This window comes from Trichechus manatus, unplaced genomic scaffold (assembly GCF_000243295.1).
Source record: "Trichechus manatus latirostris isolate Lorelei unplaced genomic scaffold, TriManLat1.0 scaffold00028, whole genome shotgun sequence".
Lineage (NCBI taxonomy): Eukaryota > Metazoa > Chordata > Mammalia > Sirenia > Trichechidae > Trichechus > Trichechus manatus.
In genome coordinates, this window is record NW_004443964.1 from 16,897,410 (window position 1) to 16,922,164 (window position 24,755).

Genomic DNA, 24,755 nt, shown 5'->3' on the forward strand with positions numbered 1-24,755 from the left:
TTTGAATTTAAAGATTCTGTACAACCAGAGCATACACATAAAGTGAAATTACTGAAACTGTCACTTATTTTAAATATTTTTTTACTTATAATTTTAAAAAGCTTAGTTGATTGACTTTTTAGGGTGATAAACAAATTAAATTTACACTGATTAATACTAGCAGTAGTTTATCATTTATATATTGGAATTTCCCATTAGATTTCATTTAAAGAAAAAGGTTTTCTTGCTTAAAAAAAAAAAATTAGAAAACACCACTGAAGAAGCTCTTTTAAGACTCTTCTTCTCTCTGTCTTTCCCACTCTCTTCCCAAGAACTTTCAGTTAATTTCACCTTTAGCTTTTTCTCCCCGGTATGCACCTATCCTCTTTAATCCTCTTCTGTCTAACTTGGTTATTTTTCCATGTCTGCCTGTTTATGGCTATAGAATGTCTCCTGTGAATCCCATTTTTTTTAGCTTCTGTTTGAGCCCAACCACTCTTGAAAATACATGTTCGTCTAGAAAAGAGAATACATAGGTTTTTGTATAAAATTAGGCATAATAAATAAGCATCATCAGCCTCCATATCCTTCAGAAGTTTCTGGAAGAATCCTCAGAATCTCCCCGAAGTTGGCCAGCCTCTTTCTCTGAGTCTTCTTTTGTTCTCTCCAGGCTCCATATTTAAGACAAATAAAAGATCATCTCATCATCTTTTATTTGATCTAATTATTGGTATTGTGACAATCCTGTTTTCTGTTCTCCACTGTGACATGTTGAGTATTTGAGCCACATAAGTTAAGTTGGCTTTTAGATAGTTGATCTATGAACTTCATCACCATTTATAAGATTGCTTCCAGGGGAAAATGTGTTCTAAGTTCAGAACAAATGATTTATAAAACAACTTTTTTGTAATAAAATAGATTTGCAGTTTGGAGGATTTCCCTGTTAGTGTAATATTGTCTTAGTGTGTATAGCTGTCTTTGATTTGGACTTTATGAATATGTTTTTAAATTCTACAGAACAGAGGACAACGCAACAAGGGCAGGTGTATTTCTTACATACTCAGACTGGTGTGAGCACGTGGCATGATCCAAGAGTGCCTAGGTAGGAACATATTTTAAGTACTCTTCATACCGTTTGAATATCCATTTTCCCTAGGATTTTTTTGATTACTTAATCTTTAACTTCTAAAAATAGCATGTGTAAAAGTTTGGCTCTTTCTGATAATCATTTCAGTGTGATATTTAGTAGAAAGTCCTACCTACTCTGCAGTCTCACTCCAGTGTGTCACTCCTTCCCCTCCCAAGCCCCTCTTTTCTGCTGCCCCCTAAAAAGAGGGGAGAGGCAAAAACATGGGTCTTGCAGGAGTTTGAATATTGACCTGGGGTAAAACACACAAAACATACCCTTTAAAAAAGGGTAGTAGCTTGACATTTCTGGTTAGACTTTTTAAGAAAGTTTTATTTTAACCTTATATAGGTGTATTCAGTGTTCTTTTATACATTTCTTAGTAAAGTTTCATTTTAATGTAGAAAAGAAAATAACCTTATTTAATTTCTTTACATAATATAGTACGTAATGTAGTAACAATGGTCATTGGTCCATTAAAAGTCTTGCTTTTTCTATTGCAGCAGTAAACATTAGACCATTCTTCCTTAGGTGTCTTAAACAGATTCTTCATTTATTAACTTTATGGATTCTGAAATTCCAAATGGAGCAGTTATTCTTTAAAAAATATGTTATTTTCAGGCTCATAATTTCAATAACATTTTCAGTTTTGCTTTGTTGGAGAGTTTACTTTTATTTACAACTAACCATTGTCAACATTTATTTACACAAATTTTATGATGTAGTAAAGAAAGAAAAAATTGAAGGTGAATTTTAGAAAATATTTCATTCCTTGTATCGCTGACACTTGCAAAATGATGTTTTCTATCAAAACAAATATTGAAGTATAACTTACGTTGGCAGATATTGCAATTGTTTTTATGTTCATTTAAAATCATATATAACATTAAAGCCCTAGGAACTTAGTTACTAAAAACGTAGGCTATGTGATAAATTTTTTTGAGCCATTTATGGATTGGGTTTTGAGTACTCGGCGTTTGTTAAGCCATTGGGAATTAAGGATTCCAGCTGAACATCTCAGGTTTCTGAAACAATACATTTTCTCAGACTTCATGGAATTGTTCTGTGTCATTTGCACTGACTTGGCTCAGCAGGCCCAGCAATGAGGTTATTTTTTATTTTATATTTGTTTTTGCAGAGATCTTAGCAACATCAATTGTGAAGAGCTTGGTCCACTGCCTCCTGGATGGGAGATCCGTAATACGGCAACAGGCAGAGTTTATTTCGTTGACCATAACAACAGAACAACCCAGTTTACAGATCCCCGGCTCTCTGCTAACTTGCATTTAGTTTTAAAGTGAGTTTTTAAAATAGTACACGTTAAAATGCAAGTCTGAGTAAGAGGAGACAATAACACACTTTTTGTGATAAGTATGATAGAATGCCTTTTCTCTTCAACTATAAATTACTTGTTAAGCAGACTTTATGTAAGAGTGTGACATGTTTTACTGTGGTATGAGGTTTCTTGTTTTTTTTTACCATTTTAAGTGTACGATTCATTGGCGTTAAGTACATTCACAGTGTTGTGTAACCATCCCTGCTATTTCCAGATAGTTTTAACATCCTAAACAGAAACTCTATACCTATTAAATAATAACTTCCTTCTACCCTCTCCTCCCAGCCCCTCTAGTCTACTTTCTGTCTTTATGAATTTACCTATTTTAGGTACCTCATATACTAAGTGGAATTATACAATATTTGTTCTTTTGTGTCTTATTTCTCTTAGCATAATGTCTTCAAGGTTCATCCATGTTGTAGCATGTATCAAAATTTTATTTTTCCTTTATGGCTGCATAATTTTTCATTGCATGGCTGTACCACATTTAATTTATCCATTCATCCATTGATGGACACTTAAGTTGTTTCCACCTTTTGGCTATTGAGAATAATGCTGCTGTGAAAATTGGTGTACATGTATCTGAGTTCCTGCTTTCAGGTCTTTTGAGTATATACCTAGGAGTGGAATTATTGGGTCATTAAGTAATTCTATTTTTAACTTATTGAGGAACCACCAAACTGTTTTCCCTATTGGCTATACCATTTTGTAGTCCTACCACTGGGAGTGGATTGGCTGAATCATATGGTAGGTTTATGTTTAACTTTTTAAGAAACTGCCAGGCTGTTTTCAAAATAGTTGTACCATTTCCTCTGTGGGAGAAAGATGTGGCAGTCTGCTTCCGTAAAGATTACAGTCTTGGAACGCTATGGGGCAGTTCTGTTCTGTCCTGTAGGATTGCTGTGAGTTGGGATTGACTCCACAGCAGCGAGTTTGGTTTTTTTATTTTTATTTTTAAATAGGTGTGTAGTGGTATCTCATTGAGGTTTTAATTTGCATTTCCCTGATGACTAATGATGTTGAGCATCTCTTCATGTGCTTATCTACCATGTGTCTTCTTTGGTAAAATCTTTTGCCCCGTTTTAAATTGAGTTGTTTTGTTTTTTTATTGTTGAGTTTCGACAGTTCTTCAGATATTCTGGATACAAAACCTTTATCAGATATATGCTTTGCAAAGATTTTCTCCCAGTCTACAGCTTTCCTTTTTTTTTTTTTTTTTGAAGAACAGAAGATTTCTTTTAAATTTTGACGAAGTTCAGTCCGTCCACTTGTTATTTTATAGATTGTCCTTTTCGTGTCATATCCAAGAAATCATTGTCTAACCCAGGTCTTAAAAATTTTCTGTGTGTTTAGATGTTTTAGAGTTTGACATTGAAGTCTAAGACTCATTTTGAGTTAATTTTTGTATCTGGTCTGGATATATCCAAGTTCATATTTTTGCACAAGCCTATCCAATTATTTTTGGAGTGTTTTCTATCTAATATTCCATTGTTTTGGTTTTGGTTGGGGTAGTATTTCATAACACCTTTTTCTATTATAATGTTTGCAAAAGTAGTTAATATAACTTATAATTTACAACAAAGCTCTATTTTCTCTGTATGGGTCATCTGTAAGAATAATATTGTTTTAGGTATGAAACTTGACCTGGTAAGTAAGAAACTTAACTTCTGGTACTGTATGTAAAATAAGTTTGGGTGATTTGTTAGTGAGATGAAAGTTATTTTTGTGTATTTTATCGTAACTGTCATTGCCTTTTTACCTTTAGAGTAGGAGATTGTGTTCTTGTCCGTTGTATACAAAATTGATTTTAAACTCCAGCTGTATCACTCAGTGACTGCATAGGCATCACTAGTGAATTATGTAACTTTTCATTTCCTGGCACCTTATTGGAATTAACTAGTTTATTATATCATAGGGTTCTTTGTTTTAGAAGATTCTTAGATGCAACTCATATTATTTTATGCCTGGAGAATAAAAGTATATCTGGGCAAGTGTATGTTTTTTATTATTATTTTTATTTCTTCTTATTTTATTTTTATCATTAATATTATTATATAGTGAATAATATTTCTGGTGTGCTTGGGAGACTATTTTCATGTATTTATAGAAAACTGTGCATTTACAGTTAGAAGTGCTCATTTATCCGTGCCAGCTGCTATTTCAGACTCTTCTTCATCTTTTCCAGACAGGACATTTATAGCAGACTCTAGGTAACAGGCACAGTGTTTGGCATATTTTTAAATGAGTGAAGTAAACTATTCAGAGGAAAATGGAAATGACATTTGAGAAGTTTGTTCTCAGCAGCTGTATAAAACTTTATAGATAATACTCCATTATCCAATAGTGTGAATTCATATGTTATAAGAGAAATAAACTTTGGAACTGGTTTATCATTGCCAAAAAAGTCAAGCCAAGCGTTATGCCCTAGTAAGACTTGGAAAATGATATAGCTAGAATTATGTTATAAAAGTAGGATGCTATTTTAAAATATACAGTTGCAATCCTTTTTATTTAAAATACTTTATTAATATCTCTATTTACTTCTAGCCGGCAGAACCAGTTGAAAGACCAACAGCAGCAGCAAGTGGTATCATTATGCCCTGATGACACGGAGTGTCTGACAGTCCCAAGGTACAAGCGAGACCTGGTTCAGAAACTCAAAATTTTGCGGCAAGAACTTTCCCAACAGCAGCCTCAGGCTGGCCACTGCCGCATTGAGGTTTCCAGGGAAGAAATTTTTGAGGTAAACTTACAAGTCTTATTTTAAAATAGGGAAAAATTGAATCATAATGTTTTACTCTCTCTTTTCCCTTTTTGGGACTCATATCCCTTTAAAGTGAGAAGGTTCTCATTAATTTCCTTTTTAATTGTGAAGAATAAAGGCAATAATATTGAAGAGATTTAATATATGAGATAAACGTTGAAATGGGATGAAGAATGTGAAATGTTCTGGGTGATTCAGCTTGGTCTCTGCATTGCAAATACTTATTTGTTAGTAAATTTTAAGACTGCAAATACTATTCATCCTTTAGTTCTTAATTATTCCAAAAGGTAAGGGACTCTTAAATGAGAAAATCATTTTGTTTAATTACTATGGACTACTTCCTTAATTTACTGAAAATTTTCCTTTCATGAATACCTTTTTGTCTTTGAATTATAGCCCTAAAATCAGCTTCAACGTTCTTGCATAATAGGTTGCAGAGGTCAAAGGAAGGGGTTTTCCACTCATTAGAGCATTTGGGCAAAAGGTGTTTGGGGACATGACAATCCCAAAGGATGAACTTTTTCTCTGAGAACCGTTCTGACCTTGTTTGTGGTCAATCCTTCGTATTTTAAAATAATATAAAGTTGTCAATTTAATGAAGATACACATTAATGATGACTTAAGTTCTTTTGAAACTTCCGTATCTGACTTTCCGTTGGTGTCTTTCACCTAGAATTAGGTAAACCAGTTTTTAAAAATCTGCTATTTCTTTCAAATTTTGTCTTTTAATATGGGCGTGGAAACACTGCTATGGTTCTGGAATTAAAACATGGAGTTTTGCAACTAGTAGGCTTTTAATATAGTATTTCAGTAGCATTATGTAGCATTAAACTATATTCATTTTGCTTTTAAAAGTTCCATAAAATATAAAACATTTGGAGTTTAATTAATTTGATTATTAAACAAATTTCACCTTATTTAAATAAACGTGTTTTTTGGATGGAATGGGAGGAAGAGTTTAAATAGTAGGTTAAAAACACCTAGTAATAGGATATTTAAAATTTTTTAGGAATCATATCGGCAGGTCATGAAAATGAGGCCAAAAGATCTGTGGAAGCGGTTAATGATAAAATTTCGTGGAGAAGAAGGCCTTGACTATGGCGGGGTTGCCAGGTAAAGACTTGCTTATCAGTTAATGACATGTAGAACCTCATACCTACAGATTTAAGATAATTTCCTGTAGTGTAACCTTATCATTGACATTTATTTTCTAGTATACTATTCCCAAACGTTTGTAGTACAGAGGATATCCTAATAGAAATATCTATAGTGAGGTTAGGGTAGTACTGCTACCAAAAAGTATTTTAGAATTTCCTAATGGATCATATAGCCCAATGAGACTTTCTCTGAAACCCAAAATGGACGGACTATTGATAGGATCTGCAGGTCCCCTGTTTCTTCTCCATCTCTCTCCTTCACTCTATGTTATTACCTCTGCTTTATGTTGTCTGAAACCGTCTTGAGACTTTAATGATACATAATTTAAACTGAAAGAGCCCTGGTGGTACAGTGGTTAAGCACTCAGCTGCTTACTGAAATGTTGACAGTTTGAAACCCACCAGCATGTCTTTGGGAGAAAAGACCTGTCGATCTGCTCCCATAAAGATTACAGCCTGGGAAACCCTATGGGGCAGTTCTGCTCTGTCCCATAGGGTTGCAATGAGTCGGAATCGACTTGACAGCACACGACAACAGCACAAGAATTCAAATTGAATACTGTTTCCTTTGCTTCTATTGTCATGCTTCTTAACCTTGTTCAGAATGGTCAGTATATTTGGAAATTTTTATATGCCAGAGGGAAAAGAACACTTAAAAGTATTGTTTGAATTTAAAACACACACATTTACACGCATGTATATATATTTCTTTTTTCTACCAGAGAAATCAATTCGACTGTATGTAAATGGAGCAGAAACATTATATAGCTTCTGTATTAAAATGTTGTAAGGACCTTCATGATAATTCTCATGAATCCAACCTAAATTAAATTTTTGTTTTTCATTAAGTCCTATAATTTCCATTTAGCATTCCTCTGTGTTCATATATAGACTTTATTTTGTTCTGTGACCTTTTTACCTGCAAATGGATACGTTCTTTAATTTGAAGTTTTAAAAACAGTCTCTTGCATATCATACTTAGTTCTTGATAGTTTCTGTGGAATCTTTATTATTTGTGACTAGATTTTGAATGCTTGTTGGGAATTTGTAATTATCTGCTGATGCATCTAAGTGCTATAATTATACTGTAAAGGCCACATAAGTAGTGAGGTTTTTTTTTTAACTTTACTACTGTTGGTCTGGACAAACTAAATGGGATGTGGCAATAAACAGCTTTTTCTGAACTTTACTCTGTGGTAGACTCCAAGAGCAGTTGGGTCCTGCTCTTACACACCAAATACTTGGTGAAAGAAAACAAAAATTTGGATTTTCTTTAAAAAACACACACACACACGCATAAAAAGCACACAGGACATGCCAGTTGAGTGGTGTGTCTGTTGGGAGGGTTGTTTATGTGGAGAATTCACTTTTTTAATAAATGGTGGTAATTTGATTTAGACTGCATCTCATTGTAGATTTTTTGAAACGTTTTCCTTTAACTAGTTGTTCATAATATTCCACAGCATTTACTAAAAATATATTTAATCTGCTTAAACCATAATATCAAGACACATTTAAGTAACTTTCCCTAGCTGAGGAATGACAAGAGTTGAGACTAGAACTGCATCTCCTAAATCCTAGACTTATAATTTTTTTCCTATTTTACAAAGCCACAAGTAACAAGTTTTCTTTTATACTTTGAAAAATATAAAGGATTTAATAAGCTTGAAACAGTAATACAACTTACTATGAGGTTTTAAAAACATTGATGTACAAGTCAAGAAGTTGTCTGGACATTCCCAGAGTACAAGCTTGCCCTTGTGTCTACATTTATACCAAACTCCCTGGAATCTCTGACCACTTAAATTTTTTATTATGATATACAATAAAAGAGGATGACATGGTAGTGAAATTTTCCTTACTAAAATAACACTAATAAGAAAACACACCCCTGTCCAAAACTGAGAGTAAATTAGTGCTATATATAATATATCTATATATACTATCGAGTATAAATCTGCCACAGTAGGAGTGGACCAGGGTTGTATAAATCATGTGGGCATTTTGAAATAAGACCATATTCTTCCCTTCATTTTATGTTTATCATGGATTACAAGTTTATTTAGCAATTAAAAGTAACAGACCACAAACTGCAGCATCAAATGAATAATTGGTATTTCTGGATAGTAGCTTTATACTCTGTGATGCTGAAGTTTAATAAAATTACCCCAAAGTTGAGTGAGAAGTGACTTCAATATAAAAAAACAAAAATTTCTACTTGCTATTTTGGCATGGTAGATTTTTTTCAGTGTAGTCTTATATAACTACAGTTAAGTGCTTTATTTCTTTTTATTAATTTAAAAAATTCTTTGCTAAAATGATTAATGGTATGGCTTAATAAAAATATATTCATTAACAAAAAAATTCCTTTGTTATATCTTGTGTTCTAGGGAATGGTTGTATCTTTTATCCCATGAAATGCTGAATCCATACTATGGGCTTTTCCAATATTCAAGAGATGATATCTATACATTGCAGATCAATCCTGATTCTGCAGTTAATCCGGTATGATTTGTAGTTATGTTGATGTGAATTAACTTGTGACCTACAATGCTTTAAATGTCAATGTAGTTTATTACATAGAAATTGCTTATCTTGTCCTAGTCATACCCTTTGACTCAGCAGTTCTTCTAGAAAAAGTTCACAAGTAAATGATTATGGATATGTTCAACAATTTGGGTACAAGGATGTGTATTGCATCATTGTTCAGTAACCCCAACTGGAAACAGCATAGCTGACCACAAGAGGGAGGTTGATTAAATTATGACATGAAGCAGAATAACATAAATGATTGAGCATATAGATTCTGGAATTAGACATGGGATCATGTCCTGGTCCCGCCACTTACTAGCTTTGTGACCTTGGGCAAATTCATTGACTTAAGCTTCAATTTCATCTTTGCTAACAACAATAAATATAGTTTGTACCTCAGAGAGGAGTTGTAAGAATTACATGGGACTGTGCATATTAGGCATTTAACACAGTTCCTGGTACATTATTAAGTGCTCAAAAAGTTAGCAGCTGTTATTAATTTATTATTGTTATATTGTTTCCGTTATCTTTCCATATAAGGGTATACTATACAACTGCTAAAATGATATTGTGGAATAATAGTTAATGACCTGTAAAGGTGGTGTTCATGATACGTTAAGTGAAAAGAAGGTTGTAAAATAGCATAATACAATTTTGGTAAATATTTATATGTGTAAACATGAAAAGGCTCCACACTATACTAGTTAAAGTGGTTACCTCAGGATATTAGATTATGGGTGATTTTTATTTTCTGTTTCGCTTGTCTGTATTTTCTAAATATTTTATGATGAGCATGTATTACTTTTTTTAAAAAAAAGCAATTTTTCAGATAAAAGGGAACAGTGAAATATTAAAAGATAAAAGGGAGGTTTAAAGATAAGCTTAAAGATTATTTATTAAATAGAGAAGTAAAAATTCTAAAATACAAATATCTAACAAAATATAAGGAAAGAGCAGACATATCTGAACATGGTAGAAACGTTAGATTCATTGCAGGGAGGTCTTCATAAAGGGATGATCTTTAGCTGAAGGTTCTGCTTGAGGATCCCATTACTACCACTGCCAGTAATAACAGCTCACATTTGTTGAGTGCTTAATATGCTGGTGGATTTCATCATATCATTTTACTCCTCACAGAGACCCTTTTTATATACTATCATTATCTCCATTTTTCCAGATGTGGAAAATTAGTCTTATAGCGGTTAAGTAGTTTGCCCATGTATGCATAGCTATTTAGGGCAGAATCAGGATTCTAATCCAAGACTGACACCAGATCTGTGCTCTTAAGTATATGGTGTTTTGAGGTTTAATTTCTGGTTAGGTCAAGGAAGTGAGCAGGGCGTTTAGTATTGAAAGCTTTTTTTTCCCCCTCATGACAGAGCCAGGGTTCTAAGAGGCACAGCAGGAGGTGAGTGGAGAGGAGGAGAACGGGAATCTATGAGCGATTTAATGAAACTGCAGTAAGACTATAATTTGGACTTAATTTCTAAAAATAAATTTTATAAAGTACCTACGCCCTTTGAGAGAGGCCTTGACCCTTGTATATTATTTTACATACCTGTAGAGAACCTGGAGCATGTACTATAGAAACAATCCCTAATGATTACTGAGCTTTGGTGTGATAGCCTGTTCCATTTAAATAGCTATAAATTAGTGTATAATTTTGATCTTGTTATCAAAAAAGATCATCTTTGCTTATGCTTAAACATTTAATTTTTATTAAAAATTCCCTGGATAGTTTCTAACTTGAGTATTTATATAAATTGTTTTCAATTTCAGGAGCATTTATCCTATTTCCACTTTGTTGGCCGGATAATGGGAATGGCTGTGTTTCATGGACATTATATTGATGGTGGTTTCACACTGCCTTTTTATAAACAGTTGCTTGGGAAGTCAATTACTTTGGATGACATGGAGTTAGTTGATCCAGATCTTCATAACAGTTTAGTGTGGATACTGTATGTATTGAATCCTGTATCTGTTCATTATAGTTAGCATTTGAGCTTTTAAAAAAGATATGTTACAAAATGAATGTACGTTTTTTAATTTAAAGAACTATGCACAGAAAATATTTATGAGTGGCTGTAACTGAGTTATTTTTAAAAGAAAAAAATCTAATATACTCTATTTGAAAAAATACTAATTAAAATGATTCTCTCTACGTGATCGAAGTTCTGTTCCAACCCTGCACGTGTTAGAATAGCAGATTCCTCCTGCCAGTGCTTTCAATGAAGTGGTAACTTTGAAACCATGCTTTTTAAAGGGTATCTGTAAGAACTGGTTCTGCTTTGCAGAGGTCATTAGTTGATGAAGATAACGTTGGCGATACTTATTTTCACAAAACACACAAGTAGTTTTCTCACTGGGGATACTCACATGTTTGGTCACTCGGAGGTACCCAGATTCAAATCATACCTATTGCCTAAATGACTAACGTAATGGAAATTTTCCTATATTGGTGGTTCTGACAAAGACCAGCTTTGGCTGGCCTCTTCTCTAATTACTCAGGAAGTGAAGTGTTTCTAATGTTTATGGAGGTTAAAGCTCTTTGACTTTTCTGCCCAAGAACCAGGTGGTATGGTAGCATAAGAACAAGAGGATCTAGCCTTATTTTGTCATATAACGCTATCTTAATTTTATCTCTCACCAGTTAATACATCTGTAGGATCTGTATTTTAGGTTTTCCAGTTAAGTATGTTTCCTTCTCTTTTTTTTTTCTAGTGAGAATGATATTACAGGTGTCTTGGACCATACCTTCTGTGTTGAACATAATGCATATGGTGAAATTATTCAGCATGAACTTAAACCAAATGGCAAAAGCATCCCTGTAACTGAAGAAAATAAAAAAGAATATGTCAGGTAAACACTTCTGTGTTCTCAAAGCTGAGAATTTATTCAGTGTTCTAGAATGGCCATAAGATAAAAACATTTAAGAATTTAGATCGTGTTACTTATTGCTATAAAATAGGCTACTGAAGAACTTAGTAGCTTAAAACAACAATCATTTTTTGATTTCTTATAATTCTCTGGGTCACTAATTTGGACAGACAGCAACAGGGATGGCACATCATTACTCCAAATGATGTCTGCTGGGACTGAAATGTCGAGATGACCTCTTTACTCATATCTGATGCCTCAGCTAGGATGGCTCAAGTGGCTGGGGGCTGGCTGGCACGGCCCAACTGGGGCCCAGGGGTCACTGTCTAGGGCTTTAGTTTCAGTGTTGCCTGGGTTCCATGGTTCTCCTCATGCAGTGTCAGGGGCCTTTTCCTCTCCCCTCCCAGGAAGTTAGCCAGACTTCTCATGGGATAGCTGACTTCACAGAGCATAAAAACAAAAACTAATAGATCTTCTTAAGGCCTAAACCTAGAACTGGCAAGTGGCACTTCTGCTGCATTCTTTTGGTTAAAGTGAGTCATATGCCAGCCCTGTTGAGTGTGGGAGGGGCTGTACAAAGGCGTGAATACCAGGAGGCACAGTCATCAGAGCCATCTATATAGTGTAGCTGCCACAGGTAGCAATACAGAAGTATTTTTGTGCTTTATTACATGGGCTCCTTTTACGCTGGTTTTTAGCATTGTACAGTATAAGTTTAAAAATAAATTTCATCAAGATTTTAACTTGATGAAAATATTTTCTTTATCATGTTATGCATGGAACATATAGATACTGACCTAATGACTCTCTCTATATATGTAATATATTTGCATACAGACCATCTAAACTCTAGTAAGCTTTAAGTTTACTAGAAGTTTCTCTGATCTGATTTGAAGATTTGAATTACTTATGGTGCTTTCGTTAGTGGAGGTTACCAATTTTTATCCATATTGAACTGCCTCACAGCTCAGGATCCATTTATCCCCATTAATCTGAGATTCTTTCAGACTTCAGACTAAATTCGTAATGCTAGATGCTTGACCCGTCCCTGGAGAAGGACATCATGCTTAGTTAGGTAGAGGGTGAGTGAAAAAGAGGAAGACTCTTGGTTCAGATGCAGTGACACAATGGCTGCAACAATGGGCTCAAACGTTAACTATTGTGAGGATGGTTCAGGACCGGGCAGTGTTTCATTCTGTTGTACGTAAGGTTGCTGTGAGTCAGAACTGACTTGCTGGCACTTAACGACAGATGCTTGTAAAGTACAGTGGTGCTGAAGCAGAAGTTCATAATATATTACTAAATCTGAATATACCTCTAAACCCATTGCCATCAAGTTGATTCCGACGCATTGCAACCCTACAGGTCAGAGTAGAACTGCCCCATAGGGTTTCCAGGGAGCAGCTGGTAGATTCAAACTGTCAACCTTTTGGTTAGCAGCTGCAGCTCTTAACCACTGTGCCACCAGGGCTCCAAATCTGAATATATGTGACCATATAAAACCCTTGCCCAATTTTTACAGGCTGTATGTGAACTGGAGATTTTTACGAGGCATTGAGGCTCAATTCCTGGCTCTGCAGAAGGGATTCAATGAAGTAATCCCACAGCATCTGCTGAAGACATTTGATGAGAAGGAGTTAGAGGTCAGTGCATTAATGTTAGGGCATCATCTAGTGGAACAAGGAAAGACTGTTATTTATTTTTCTTTATTGTCCTTTCTTGTTCTAAACAGATTTCACGTCTTATGTGCACATTTTTCTGATTTACTTAGTTAAATAAAGCCTCATTTACTGGTCTCCACCGTATTGGAATTTATTTGGATAAAGTCCTAGGCTCAGTTGATTTTATACTTAGCTTTTCAAGAAAGCATTTGGTAGACATGATCATAGAGGAAATAATTAAAACATTTAGGATAAACTGTATCTGAACATCCTTGGATTCTTCATATATTAACAGTGGTATACTAAAGGGTTAACCATTTTTTCCATTTAAAGTTGGTCCTGAATGGAACTCAGGTCTGGTTTTATAATTAAGGCCTTTAACAAATTTCCACTGAACTCATTTGAAAAAATAATGTAATTTTATTCTACCAAATGTTCCAAATTCACTTAGTGATAGCATAAATATTTGAAGTCTACAAATAATGTAAAACATGAGTTTGTCCATTAACTTCAGTCTGCTTTTTAACTAAATCTGTTAACAAACAAATCTAAAAAATTGGCTTGACTCAGTACTATCCCTCATTCCTTTTGTGATTGAATTATTCAGTAGTGAAATGGCTAGAAGGAAGTGGTCAGAAAGAGGAGGAAAACCTTAGCAGGAATGGCAATAAAGTTGAAATATAATGCATTGTCATTTGTTTATACAACGAATGAGGAATTTGGCCGTATAATTGCCACTCCTCTGAAGAAAAGAATTTAGAAGGTACCTTTTGTGTTATAAATATATCCATAATCCTATTTGGATAACTTCTTTTGTGTTTATTGTGACCTCAATTCAGTAATCTCTTTAGAACCCTGTAAATGCATTGTTGGAGATTTTATTCAGTAGGTTTAGGGTTTATTATATAGTTCTGACTGCTAGTGAAATCATTCAACTTTTTATAAAAATACATAAATCATATTTATTTTAATGTTATTCTGGATTAACAGAGTTAATTATAAAGTCTAGGATTTGCAAGTTACATTATGTTCTACATTATACACTGTTGTAATATTAACATGTTAGTAAGATTAGTCAGTCTTGGACCCTGAGGAGATGTGACTATTAATAGTATCAAAAAGTTTATCTAAAATCTACAAGATACTGCAAAACCTCAACAACAAAAAGACAAATAACCCAATTAAAAAAATGGGCAAGGGCTATGAACAGGCACTTCACCAAAGAAGACATTCAGGCAGCTAACAGATACATGAGGAAATGCTCACGATCATTAGCCATTAGAGAAATGCAAATCAGAACTACAATGAGATAACATCTCACCCCAGCAAGGCTAGCATTAATCCAAAAAGCACAAAATAATAAATGCTGGAGAGGTTGTGGAGAGACTGGAACACTTATACACTGCTGGTGGGAATGTAAAACGGTACTACCACTTTGGAAATCGATTTGGCACTTCCTTAAAAAGCTTGAAATAGGAGTACTGTATGATCCAGCTATCCCGCTCCTTGGAATGTATCCTAGAGAAATAAGAGCTTTCACACAAATAGATATATGCACACCCATGTTCATTGCAGCACTGTTCACAATAGCAAAAAGATGGAAACAACCTAGGTGCCCATAAGCAGACAAATGGATAAACGAATTATGGTATACTCACAGTGGAATACTACACAATGATAAAGAACAATGATGAATCCATGAAACATCTCACAACATGGATGAATCTGGAAGGCATTATGCTGAGTAAAATTAGTCACAAAAGGACAAATATTGTATGAGATCACTGTTACAAGAACTCAAGAATTAAGGTTTAAACACAGAAGAAAACATTCTTAGATGGTTACAAGGGTGGGGAGAGAGAGAAGGGAATTCACTAACTAGATAGTAGTCAAGAATTATCTTAGGTGAAGGGAAGGACAACACATACAGTACAGGGGAAGTCAGCACAAGGAGGCTAAAGCAAAAGCTAAGAAGTTTCCTGTACACAACCAAACACTTTGAGGGACAGAGTAGCAGGGGTGGGGGTCTGGGGACTGTGGTTTCAGGGGAAATCTAGGTCAGTTGGCATAACAAAGTTTATTAAGAAAATGTTCTGCATCCCACTTTGGTGAGTGGCATCTGGGGTCTTAAAAGCTAGCGAGCTGCCATCTCAGATGCATCAGTTGGTCCCAACCCATCTGGAGCAAAGGAGAATGAAGAACACCAAAGACACAAGGAAAGTATTAGCCCAAGAGACAGAAAGGGCCACATAAACCAGAGACTGCATCAGCCTGAGACCAGAAGAACTACATGGTGCCCGGTTACCACCAATGACCGTCCTGACGGGGAACACAACAGAGAGTCCCTGTGGGAGCAAGAGAAAAGTGGGGTGCAGAACTCAAATTTATGTAAAAAGATGAGACTTTTAATGGTCTGATTGAGACTAGAGGAACCCCAGAAGACATGGCCCCCAAAACCCAGAACTAAAACCATTCCTGAAGCCAACTCTTCAGACAAAGATTAGATTTGACTATAAAACATAAAATAGTACTCATGGAGAGTGTGCTTCTTAGTTCAAGTAGATACATGAGACTAAACGGGCAGTTCCTGTCCACAGGTGGGATGAGAAAGCAGAAAGGGACACAGGAACCCTGAGGTGGAAAGGAGAGTGTACTGTTACATTATAGGGATTACAGCTAGGGTCACATAACAATATGTGTATAAATTTTTGTATGAGAAATTAACTTGAGCTATAAACTTTCATCTAAAGCACAATTAAAAAAAAAAAAAAGTTGATCTATAATGACCCTGGATCAGGATGCCAAGCAGAGCTCTGTCAGTGCACGCATATATTTTATACTTTGACACAGTTTTAAGGTTATCTAGTAGCTTGGATTAACTCATTTATTCAACACAATTTCTTGAGTGCCCACGGTTTCACAGAATCTACTGAAAGAGATGTTACTGTGCCGTATTATAGTAGAGGAAGCTAGCCCAAGGGAGGTGAACTGAACTGCCCAAATCACAAAGCTGATAAGTGTTGAAACCAGTATAAGGAAGGCCCAGATAAACTGTTTTACTCTTTGAGTCTCAGTTTCTGTCCATTTTTAATTTTTTTTAACTTTAGGATTTTATTATGAAATTATGGCTTGTCGACTTGTCATGTCTACCACAACGGTGGTTCTCAAACACTGGGTAGAGTGTAGTTATCTGTGGAACTTCTTAAAATAAAGATTCTTAGTATCACCCTAGACTCACAGAATTAAATTCTCTGAGCATAGACTTGGTGTGTATATTTTGAAAAGTTTTCCAGATGATTCTGACAGGCATCTTTGATTAAGAACTGCCATATGAGAGCCAACACTGCAAATCTAAAGTTCTGTTTTAAGGAATTTTGGGCATAACTTTGTTTTCCACTTGCTCATTATTTGTGCAATATTTCAACAGCTCATTATTTGTGGACTTGGAAAGATAGATGTTAATGACTGGAAGATAAACACCCGGTTAAAACACTGCACACCAGACAGCAATGTCGTAAAGTGGTTCTGGAAAGCTGTGGAGTTTTTTGATGAAGAACGACGAGCACGGTTACTTCAGTTTGTGACAGGATCGTCTAGAGTGCCTCTGCAGGGCTTTAAAGCTTTACAAGGTAAAATACCGGGACAGATAGACAAGGTGGCATCAAATAGTTGATTGGGAGGATGGGTTGCCAATATTTTATTTATATGGATATCTTGCAAACCGTTTTACAAATGATTTGCTCTCCATTTTCTTATCTCTAACTCTTATATCTTGATACCTTCTTCTTCCTTACCTTTGTTCCCTCCCCAAAGCCTTTTCTGCTGAGGTTCTCTGTGATTGTAGTGAGTGCTGTATGTTGGAGTTGTATGTGGTAACGCTCTGCATTTTGTTCTGTGGTCACTTTGCTTTTAAATTCTGTTGCACATTCCCACAGGGGAAGTCCATCCACTTCCAAGTTCCATGTCAACCTAGCAAAACACTGACCCACCTGCGATGCCTCTCCTGTCCACTTTTCTTCTTTTAATAGAAAGAGCCAGCATGAGTCGTGGGAGCCATCTGTTTGGTCAGAAGCACTTTTAATTATTGCATGGCATCAGACCATTTGTTTACAACCATATTCCATTTTTAAGCATTTTTTTCCATGAAATAAGGTGTTTAATTTTTGGATGAGTCAGTAGTGTTGCTAATAATGGTGGTGCTTCACTGTGTGACCGTTGGTTTCTTTACCTCTTAAGCCGTTTATTTCCAAAGTTGCTGCTGCTGGTGATGATTAAGGATATACAAAGCAAAGACTGACAACATAACCGTGCTGCCCACAGTCATATGTCAAGTCCATGGGGAAAGCTTACTTTGAGTTGTGCTTACATTTCTTATTTGGAGAACTCATCAGACTGTGCGGAATGCCTAAAGTGAAATTGTATTTCTCATACATATATTTGTATGAGATGTCTGTGTTAACTGCAATTTATTTGCAAGACCACTTACCTTTTACTCTCAGCTCAGTTTGAGTCCTGAAACCTAACTTTGCAATAAGTTGTCATCTTTTCAATTCCGTAATGATTCCTGGAATAAAAAATGTGTATATATGTGTTCTTTCTTGGATTGGCCCAATTGCTTTTCTTCTCATACGTTGGGGCATTAGTTTTTATAGAAAATGGAAGTTGGCAAAAGGATTTCAATCCTGAATTTTTTCTCAAATTGAAATGCTAGCATATTAGAATCTGGCCTTATCTAAGGTCACTTCCAGCTTTCAAAACCCAGATTCTTTCCTGCTGCCGTGTGGTAGCTTGTGTGGATTCACCAGCATTCTCCTTTCCCAAGACCCTGGGGTTTGTGTATCAGTTTTATTCTAAGATTTTGGAGACTGAAACATGCACCCGCGGTGACTTGACCCACTTTGACTGCTTTTGCAGGTGCTGCAGGCCCGCGACTCTTCACAATACACCAGATTGATGCCTGCACCAACAACCTGCCAAAAGCTCACACTTGGTAGGTTATTTTTGTAGCCCTTTTTTCCCCATTCCATGTAGGTGTTAGTTTCATACAGATTTGACTTTTTATTTATTATCCTTGATACTAAATGTTCCTTTAAAAGGAATGGTAACCTGTAACCTGTTGCCATCAAGTCGATTCTGACTCATAGCGACCCTATAGAACAGGGTAGAACTGCCCCATAAGGTTTCCAAGGCTGTAATCTTCACGGAGGCGGCTGCCACATCTTTCTCCTGCAGAGTGGCTGGTGGGTTCAACTGCCAACCTTTTGGTTAGCAGCCGAGCATTTAGCCACTGTGCCGCCAGGGCTCTGTTAACAAAAAAAAAAAGGCATGATAAGTAACTCTTTTAAGTGATTTAAAAGTTAAAATTATTCATAGATTAGTAGAACTCTAAAGGTGGTAGTCTCCATTTTAGAGAAATTTCTTTTAATTTTAATGTGCAACACAGTAAGAGCGATGTGGCTGTGTTAGTATAAACTTCCTAGATAGTTTACTTATTTTGAATGAACTGTATAAAATCTGATTTGCTTATTCACAGCTTCAATAGAATTGACATTCCGCCCTATGAAAGCTATGAAAAGCTATATGAAAAGCTGCTAACAGCCATCGAAGAAACATGTGGATTTGCTGTGGAATGACAACATCAAGGATTAACCCAGGACTCTATTTATGCCCCTGACCGACAGCCTCTTTCAGCGAAGTTTCAAGGAATGCTGAAATACAGGAACCCCCCCCCCCTTTTTTTTAAGTTTGAGGACACTGTGAGGGGAAAGGACAATTTTGAAATTCCTTTTCAAGGAAAAAAAGGTCTTTATGCTTTGCCATGAGGCCACATTCAGCTGCTATTTAAAATTAATATCTTGAACCTAAAGAATGCTGACTTTTCCTACATTTCCAGAGTTAGGCAGTATTCGACACTTAAAGACTACTACTATTTTTATAAAAGGTAATCTATTCAAATCGCTTCATAGATTTCAAGTCTCTGAAACATCAAGACAACTTCAGCAGTCGGTACAAGTCACATTTCAGTTTGATTGAGTACATGATTTTGAACAGCTCCTGTACTTGCTCTTTGTAAAAAAATAAAATTATTTTGGATTATTCTAACTTTGTAAAAAATTGGTTAAAAGAATCATTATCTTTTAAAAAATTAAGCCACTTACATGTTTAATTACATTTTCCTATAGCAGAGCATTCTATTTTGCATTATGTGTTTCAGCCTAGCCTAAGTGGGTCTTTTTTGTATTTTTCAAGCATGAATTTCCTGGAATACAGCTATATAATTTTGGTTGTCAAATTCCTAATGCAACCATTTAGTCTAAACTTAGTAGTTTATTTGATACAATAAGATATGTTCAGGGGTTCCCTGTTTAAGAGTCTTAAAGAAAAAAAAACCTGATGTTTTTATCTGGAACAAATATGATCAGGTATTTTGGATTTACTTGTCATCTTAGATGGAAATACTGCGTTTTTTATCCTGAGATCTTGTGGATGGGATGGTATTTTCATTCTTTTGCTGGGTCAGCTTAGTTTTTATACTGTTTCTGTAAACCAAAGTCTCCTACGACAAGTGCACCTAATTTATATTTTAATTACAGTGTAAGTTTCTATCAAGTAAACCATCCTGAATCTTTGTTTAGCTGCTCATGACATTTTAAACAACTAAAATGATGAAAAAGGAAAAATTCGCTCAATGTTATTTAGCAAAAAAACCCTGCTTTTACCTACAAAATGAAGTAGAGGTGGTATTAGAGGTGGTGGGGGATGTGATTACTAAAGAAACAATGATTCTAACTCTATGGTATAAATTACTTTAAAACTGAAGAGTTAATTTTGTAAGTAAAGGAATCTCAGTTCCTTTGGTGTTGAAGATCAACAGTGGATTTTGAAATGTCCAGATTTAGCTTCCAGGGCATGTGGCCTGTTGCATGATCCAGAAGGCAACCAGAACTCCGGGGTGAGGGATTAGAAAAACCTGAAACCATGAGTGGATTTTAAAATTCAACCATCACAAATCTGCACTTTTTCTTTTTCCTACATTGATGTGATATAATCAGTAGTAGCAACTTTTGATGAGGTGGAATTGTTTAAATTTTGCATTTAAAAAATTAGCAAGTGAATAGGCCCTTTGTGTTGTATTTCTTGTGATGGAGTGGTTTTCTGTCTGTGTTACTTGGAACCAAAGGGTTCCTCAGAGGTGCCTCTGGGAGTGGTTAAGCTAAGAGAGAGGGAGGGGAAAGGCCTCACTGGTGTTTGAGCAGGGGCCTGTAAGCCCCTGCCGTTTACCTAGAGCAGCTCATTTTTTCTCTTTTATAGTTTGGGATTCCAAGTCCAGCTTTCACTAATGGGGGCAAGGGGTTTGGTAAAAGAGTTGGAGATTTTGCTGCTTAATAGAAAATTGGGAACTACTTATGTAGTTTCTATGTATTTAAATGTATTTTATTCGGCCAAATTTGCTACAAGTAAGCTAGTCTTAGTCATAACTGTAATCACTGTGTAATGTGCTTACACCGACCTTCTTCTTCCCAAACATTTTGTTTTTTACCTTCAGCATTCTTAGTAGTGCTGATGAAATACTGAAGTGGACATAAATGGTTTCTATGCTGCTTGATCATCCATAGTTTTCAGCTTTCACAAAGTACCTTATTGGTTGCCGGCTCCATCTTTTTTTAGATTAAAGCACTAGTGCAGTTTGTAATTGTGCCTACTCTCTCTCTTTTTTTTTAGCATTTTTTTATTCGTACTTTAGATGAAGGTTTACAGAACAAACTAGTTTCTCATTAAACAGTACACATACTGTTTTATGACATTGGTTAACAACCCCATGACATGTCAACACTCTCCCTTCTCGACTTTGGGTTCCCTATTACTAGCTTTCCTGTCCCCTTCTGCCTTCTAGTTCTTGTCCCTGAGCTGTTGTGCCCCTTTAGTCTTGTTTTGTTTTATGGGCCTGTCTGATCTTTGGCTGAATGGTGAACCTTGGGAGTGACTTCATTACTGAGCTAAAATGGTGTCTAGGGGCCATACTCTCAAGGTTTCTCCAGTCTCTGTCAGGCCAGTAAGTCTGGTCTCTTTTTGTGAGTTAGAATTTTGTTCTACATTTTTCTCCAGCTCTGTCCAGGACCCTCTGTTGTGATCGCTGTTAGAGCAGTTAGCGGTGGTAGCCGGGCACCATCTAGTTGTACTGGACTCGGTCTGGTGGAGGCCATGGTGGATGTGGTCCATTAGTCCTTTGGACTAATCTTTCCCTTGTATCTTTAGTTTTCTTCATTCTCCCTTGCCTCCAAAGGGGTGAGACCAGTGGAGTATCTTAGATGGTTGCTCTGTAATTGTGCCTACTGTTTATCCTTCGGCAAAAAGTAAGTACATGATAAACATTTTATAGAAGTCATGACTGACAGGGATGCAGTAATTATGAATTGCTACTATCAATTGTTATAATGTACAATACAGAGGAGGCAAATATTGCTTTTGAGTGCCTTTTTAACTTTATAATAATGATTTCTTAAATAGAGCTTTAAAAGAAATAAATTACCCTCGGTACCAGTCTATGGTATCACCAGCATAATTTATAAAACATGATGATTTCAATTTCAGAATTACATTACCCGATTACTTCCAGATAGGTGCTAAGCAAACAAAAAACCCCAATGTGTCACTGAACCGTGGACTTGCACCTCATGTTTAATGTGAATATTTATTTCCACATGTCCCTCTTTATTGGTTTTTTTCTTATCTATCCTCTAGTGGTGGTATTTCAGCTCTGTGGTGTCACGTTTCCATGCTATTGCCTTCCCACCATCAATGCTTGTGAACAGTGATTACTTTGTCGAGCTCATATGAGTACAGAGGTGAATTTTGTTTCAGAGGGTCTTATTTCTTGGTGTAAAGAGTTTTTAAATAGTGCTGTGTATAGTGTACATTTTGTTTTGCACATAGTTTGTTGCCCTGAATGGGTTTTATTTTTACCAAGTCTTTTTTTCTTTTTTCTTGTATTTACAGTCCAGAGCACAAGTTTCCCTTCTTTTAAAAACAATGTAATTTGTTTTCTTTTACAACACTAAATCTGATTTGAACTTCTGGTGCATTGAACTGATTGCATTGCTGGAAGTTCGACTGCTCCAGCCATCTTTACAGTTTGGTAGAGCAGCTCCTTCTACTTCCATTTTTAAGCTGCATCTTACAGTCAGCGGGTGCCGTTTCTGGTGTTTAATGTTCTTCTGTTAGGATGATGATTGTACCAAATGCTGAGTTGTTTCTAGATGTAATTAGTTCACTTAATGTTATATTCTTCCTTCTTTCAAACTGACTTTAAAAACAAAGTTTTATCATTTTCATTGTATTTGTATTTATTACAGAGTGTTTTAGCTTTGATATTCTTTGTATTTTCACTCACGTGTTACATGAGCTTTATCAATAACATCTGTATAAATGGTTTTTGAAAATTAACTATGTATTTGCCCATGCCGAAGTTGAGCAATAAAATGAATGCTGTTTGCACTGTCACAGCATCCAAGTTTTTAAAGTATACTGAGTTTGTAATGCAGTGTTTCAAAAAAAATTTTTGGTTGGCTCTGTGAAGGGTAACAGCATATAATCTGGAAGGTGAGAAGTTCAGGAAGAAGAATGTAGGCCCGCTCTAGTTGATGCGTATGTCACATTGCAGAGCTTCGGGGGGCTCAGGACCCCCTTTCTGTCCCTGTGTAGAGCAGAGAAGGCACTCATTTCCACCCACCATGGCAGCTTGATCGGTTGGCAGTGGTTGTTTGGAGGCTGCGTGGAGATGGTTTTCTGAGGCCAGTCCAGGCTAAGTAGGAAAGAGTGTTCAGTCCTACAACAACGTCTGTCAGGGCTCTGGAGAGTGGAGCTAAGATACAGGGGCCTCTTATTTGCCTTCCCTACCTTGGTGTTGAGCAGTAAAATCATGGTCTTTAAGGTTGGTGATTCACACCTGTACATATGGTAATGGATAACAGTCCAGCTAACTACATGGGTGGAAGGAATAAATACTGTAAAGTTTTTTCATCCAGAGTATAGGTACACGACAGAATGGAATCATGTCTGGGGAAACGCAGTGTAAGTAGTAGTGGTATACTAAAGTTCAAGGAGTGGGCTTGGTGTCCATTTTTATATCCTTTTGAAAGAATTTTTTCATTTGCTTTGTCTCACATGATCATGTTTACTGGTTATCTAAAATTTGTAAAGTTCCAGAACATCAAGGATTTTAGTATTAATAATAGGCTATAAATTACCCAAAAGTTCTGACCACTCTGGTTGGAAGTTTTTCTGCTGTGTGGTGACCTGAAAAGCTTGTTTTCTTCATTATAGTGAACATTAACCATGTATTGACTGCATTTATTTGTACTTTATACCCATATGCTTATATTAGGATATATACAACAGACCAAGAGCCAACCCAAACCTACTGCCATCGAGTCGCTTCTGACTTACAGCAACCCTATAGAACAGAGTAGAACTGCCCCATAGGGTTTCCTAGGCTGTAATCTTTATGGAAAAAGACTTGACACATCATTCTCCCACAGAGCAGCTGGTGGGTTCGGACCACCAACCTTTCCATTAGTTCTTTAGTAACAGGATAAAGGGGTAATTATGCCAGAAAAAAGGTTACATTCCTGTGTTAACACAGCAAACCGGACAAACCAGATTTCATTTATACATCATATGCTATTAAAGTTTATTAAAAGGTATTTGCCCTAAATGACTTTCTCTCTGTTCATTCAACAAGTATTTGCTGTGCTCCTACTATATGCCAGGCTATGTACAAGCTGATGGGGATATAGCTTTCGATGGTTGTTGGAAAACTGAACTTCCAAATTAATGCTTTTAACCTGTATGTATCTCAGTAGAGGCTGAAGTTCAGACTTAGGTACTCAGAACTTAGTGTACGACAAAGTAGTCAGTCGTGATGAGAGCACAAGATTAAGCACCCTACTTAAGCGAGGCCCCCAGGCCCAGACCTGCCTCAGCGTGCAGGAGGCAGCGGGGTCGGCAGTCTCTAGGACTGGTAGCTCCTTCCTTGTGTGTTTGTGCTCATTATACAGTTGCCGGCCTCATTACCATCTGTTACTTTGGGGAGAGGAGGCTGCATTTCCAAGGTGATATGCTCAGCTGTTGCCAATTAGCATGCCTTTTATGGCTATTTGGGCTGGGATTTATCTAGGGCATCAATTAGTCTCTAATGAGTTGTAAAAACCCCACTTCTGTCTCCCGTATAGTTTTATAAGTGAAGGAAGTGGGGAGGTGCCTGTAGCAGTCCACACCAGTCCTGCCCACTTAGGTATTTGTGATGTCTTACTTTCAGCTCAGG

The 24,755-nt window shown here is 36.1% G+C and overlaps 1 protein-coding gene across 2 annotated transcripts in view; it reads left to right on the forward strand.

Moving 5' to 3' along the window:
• The window catches only part of SMURF2 (SMAD specific E3 ubiquitin protein ligase 2), a 111,988-nt gene extending 90,737 nt beyond the window's left edge, over window positions 1–21,251 (forward strand). For both annotated transcript variants that reach the window (XM_004374210.2, XM_023729326.1), the window contains exons 9-19: window positions 997–1,081; window positions 2,244–2,402; window positions 4,989–5,184; window positions 6,215–6,318; window positions 8,753–8,867; window positions 10,674–10,852; window positions 11,616–11,753; window positions 13,294–13,414; window positions 16,860–17,061; window positions 18,347–18,422; window positions 18,966–21,251. In XM_004374210.2, the coding sequence (XP_004374267.1) occupies window positions 997–1,081; window positions 2,244–2,402; window positions 4,989–5,184; window positions 6,215–6,318; window positions 8,753–8,867; window positions 10,674–10,852; window positions 11,616–11,753; window positions 13,294–13,414; window positions 16,860–17,061; window positions 18,347–18,422; window positions 18,966–19,065 (1,475 nt within the window). In that variant the 3' untranslated portion in view covers window positions 19,066–21,251. The remainder of the gene's footprint in view (window positions 1–996; window positions 1,082–2,243; window positions 2,403–4,988; window positions 5,185–6,214; window positions 6,319–8,752; window positions 8,868–10,673; window positions 10,853–11,615; window positions 11,754–13,293; window positions 13,415–16,859; window positions 17,062–18,346; window positions 18,423–18,965) is intronic.
• The last annotated feature ends 3,504 nt before the right edge of the window (window positions 21,252–24,755 follow it).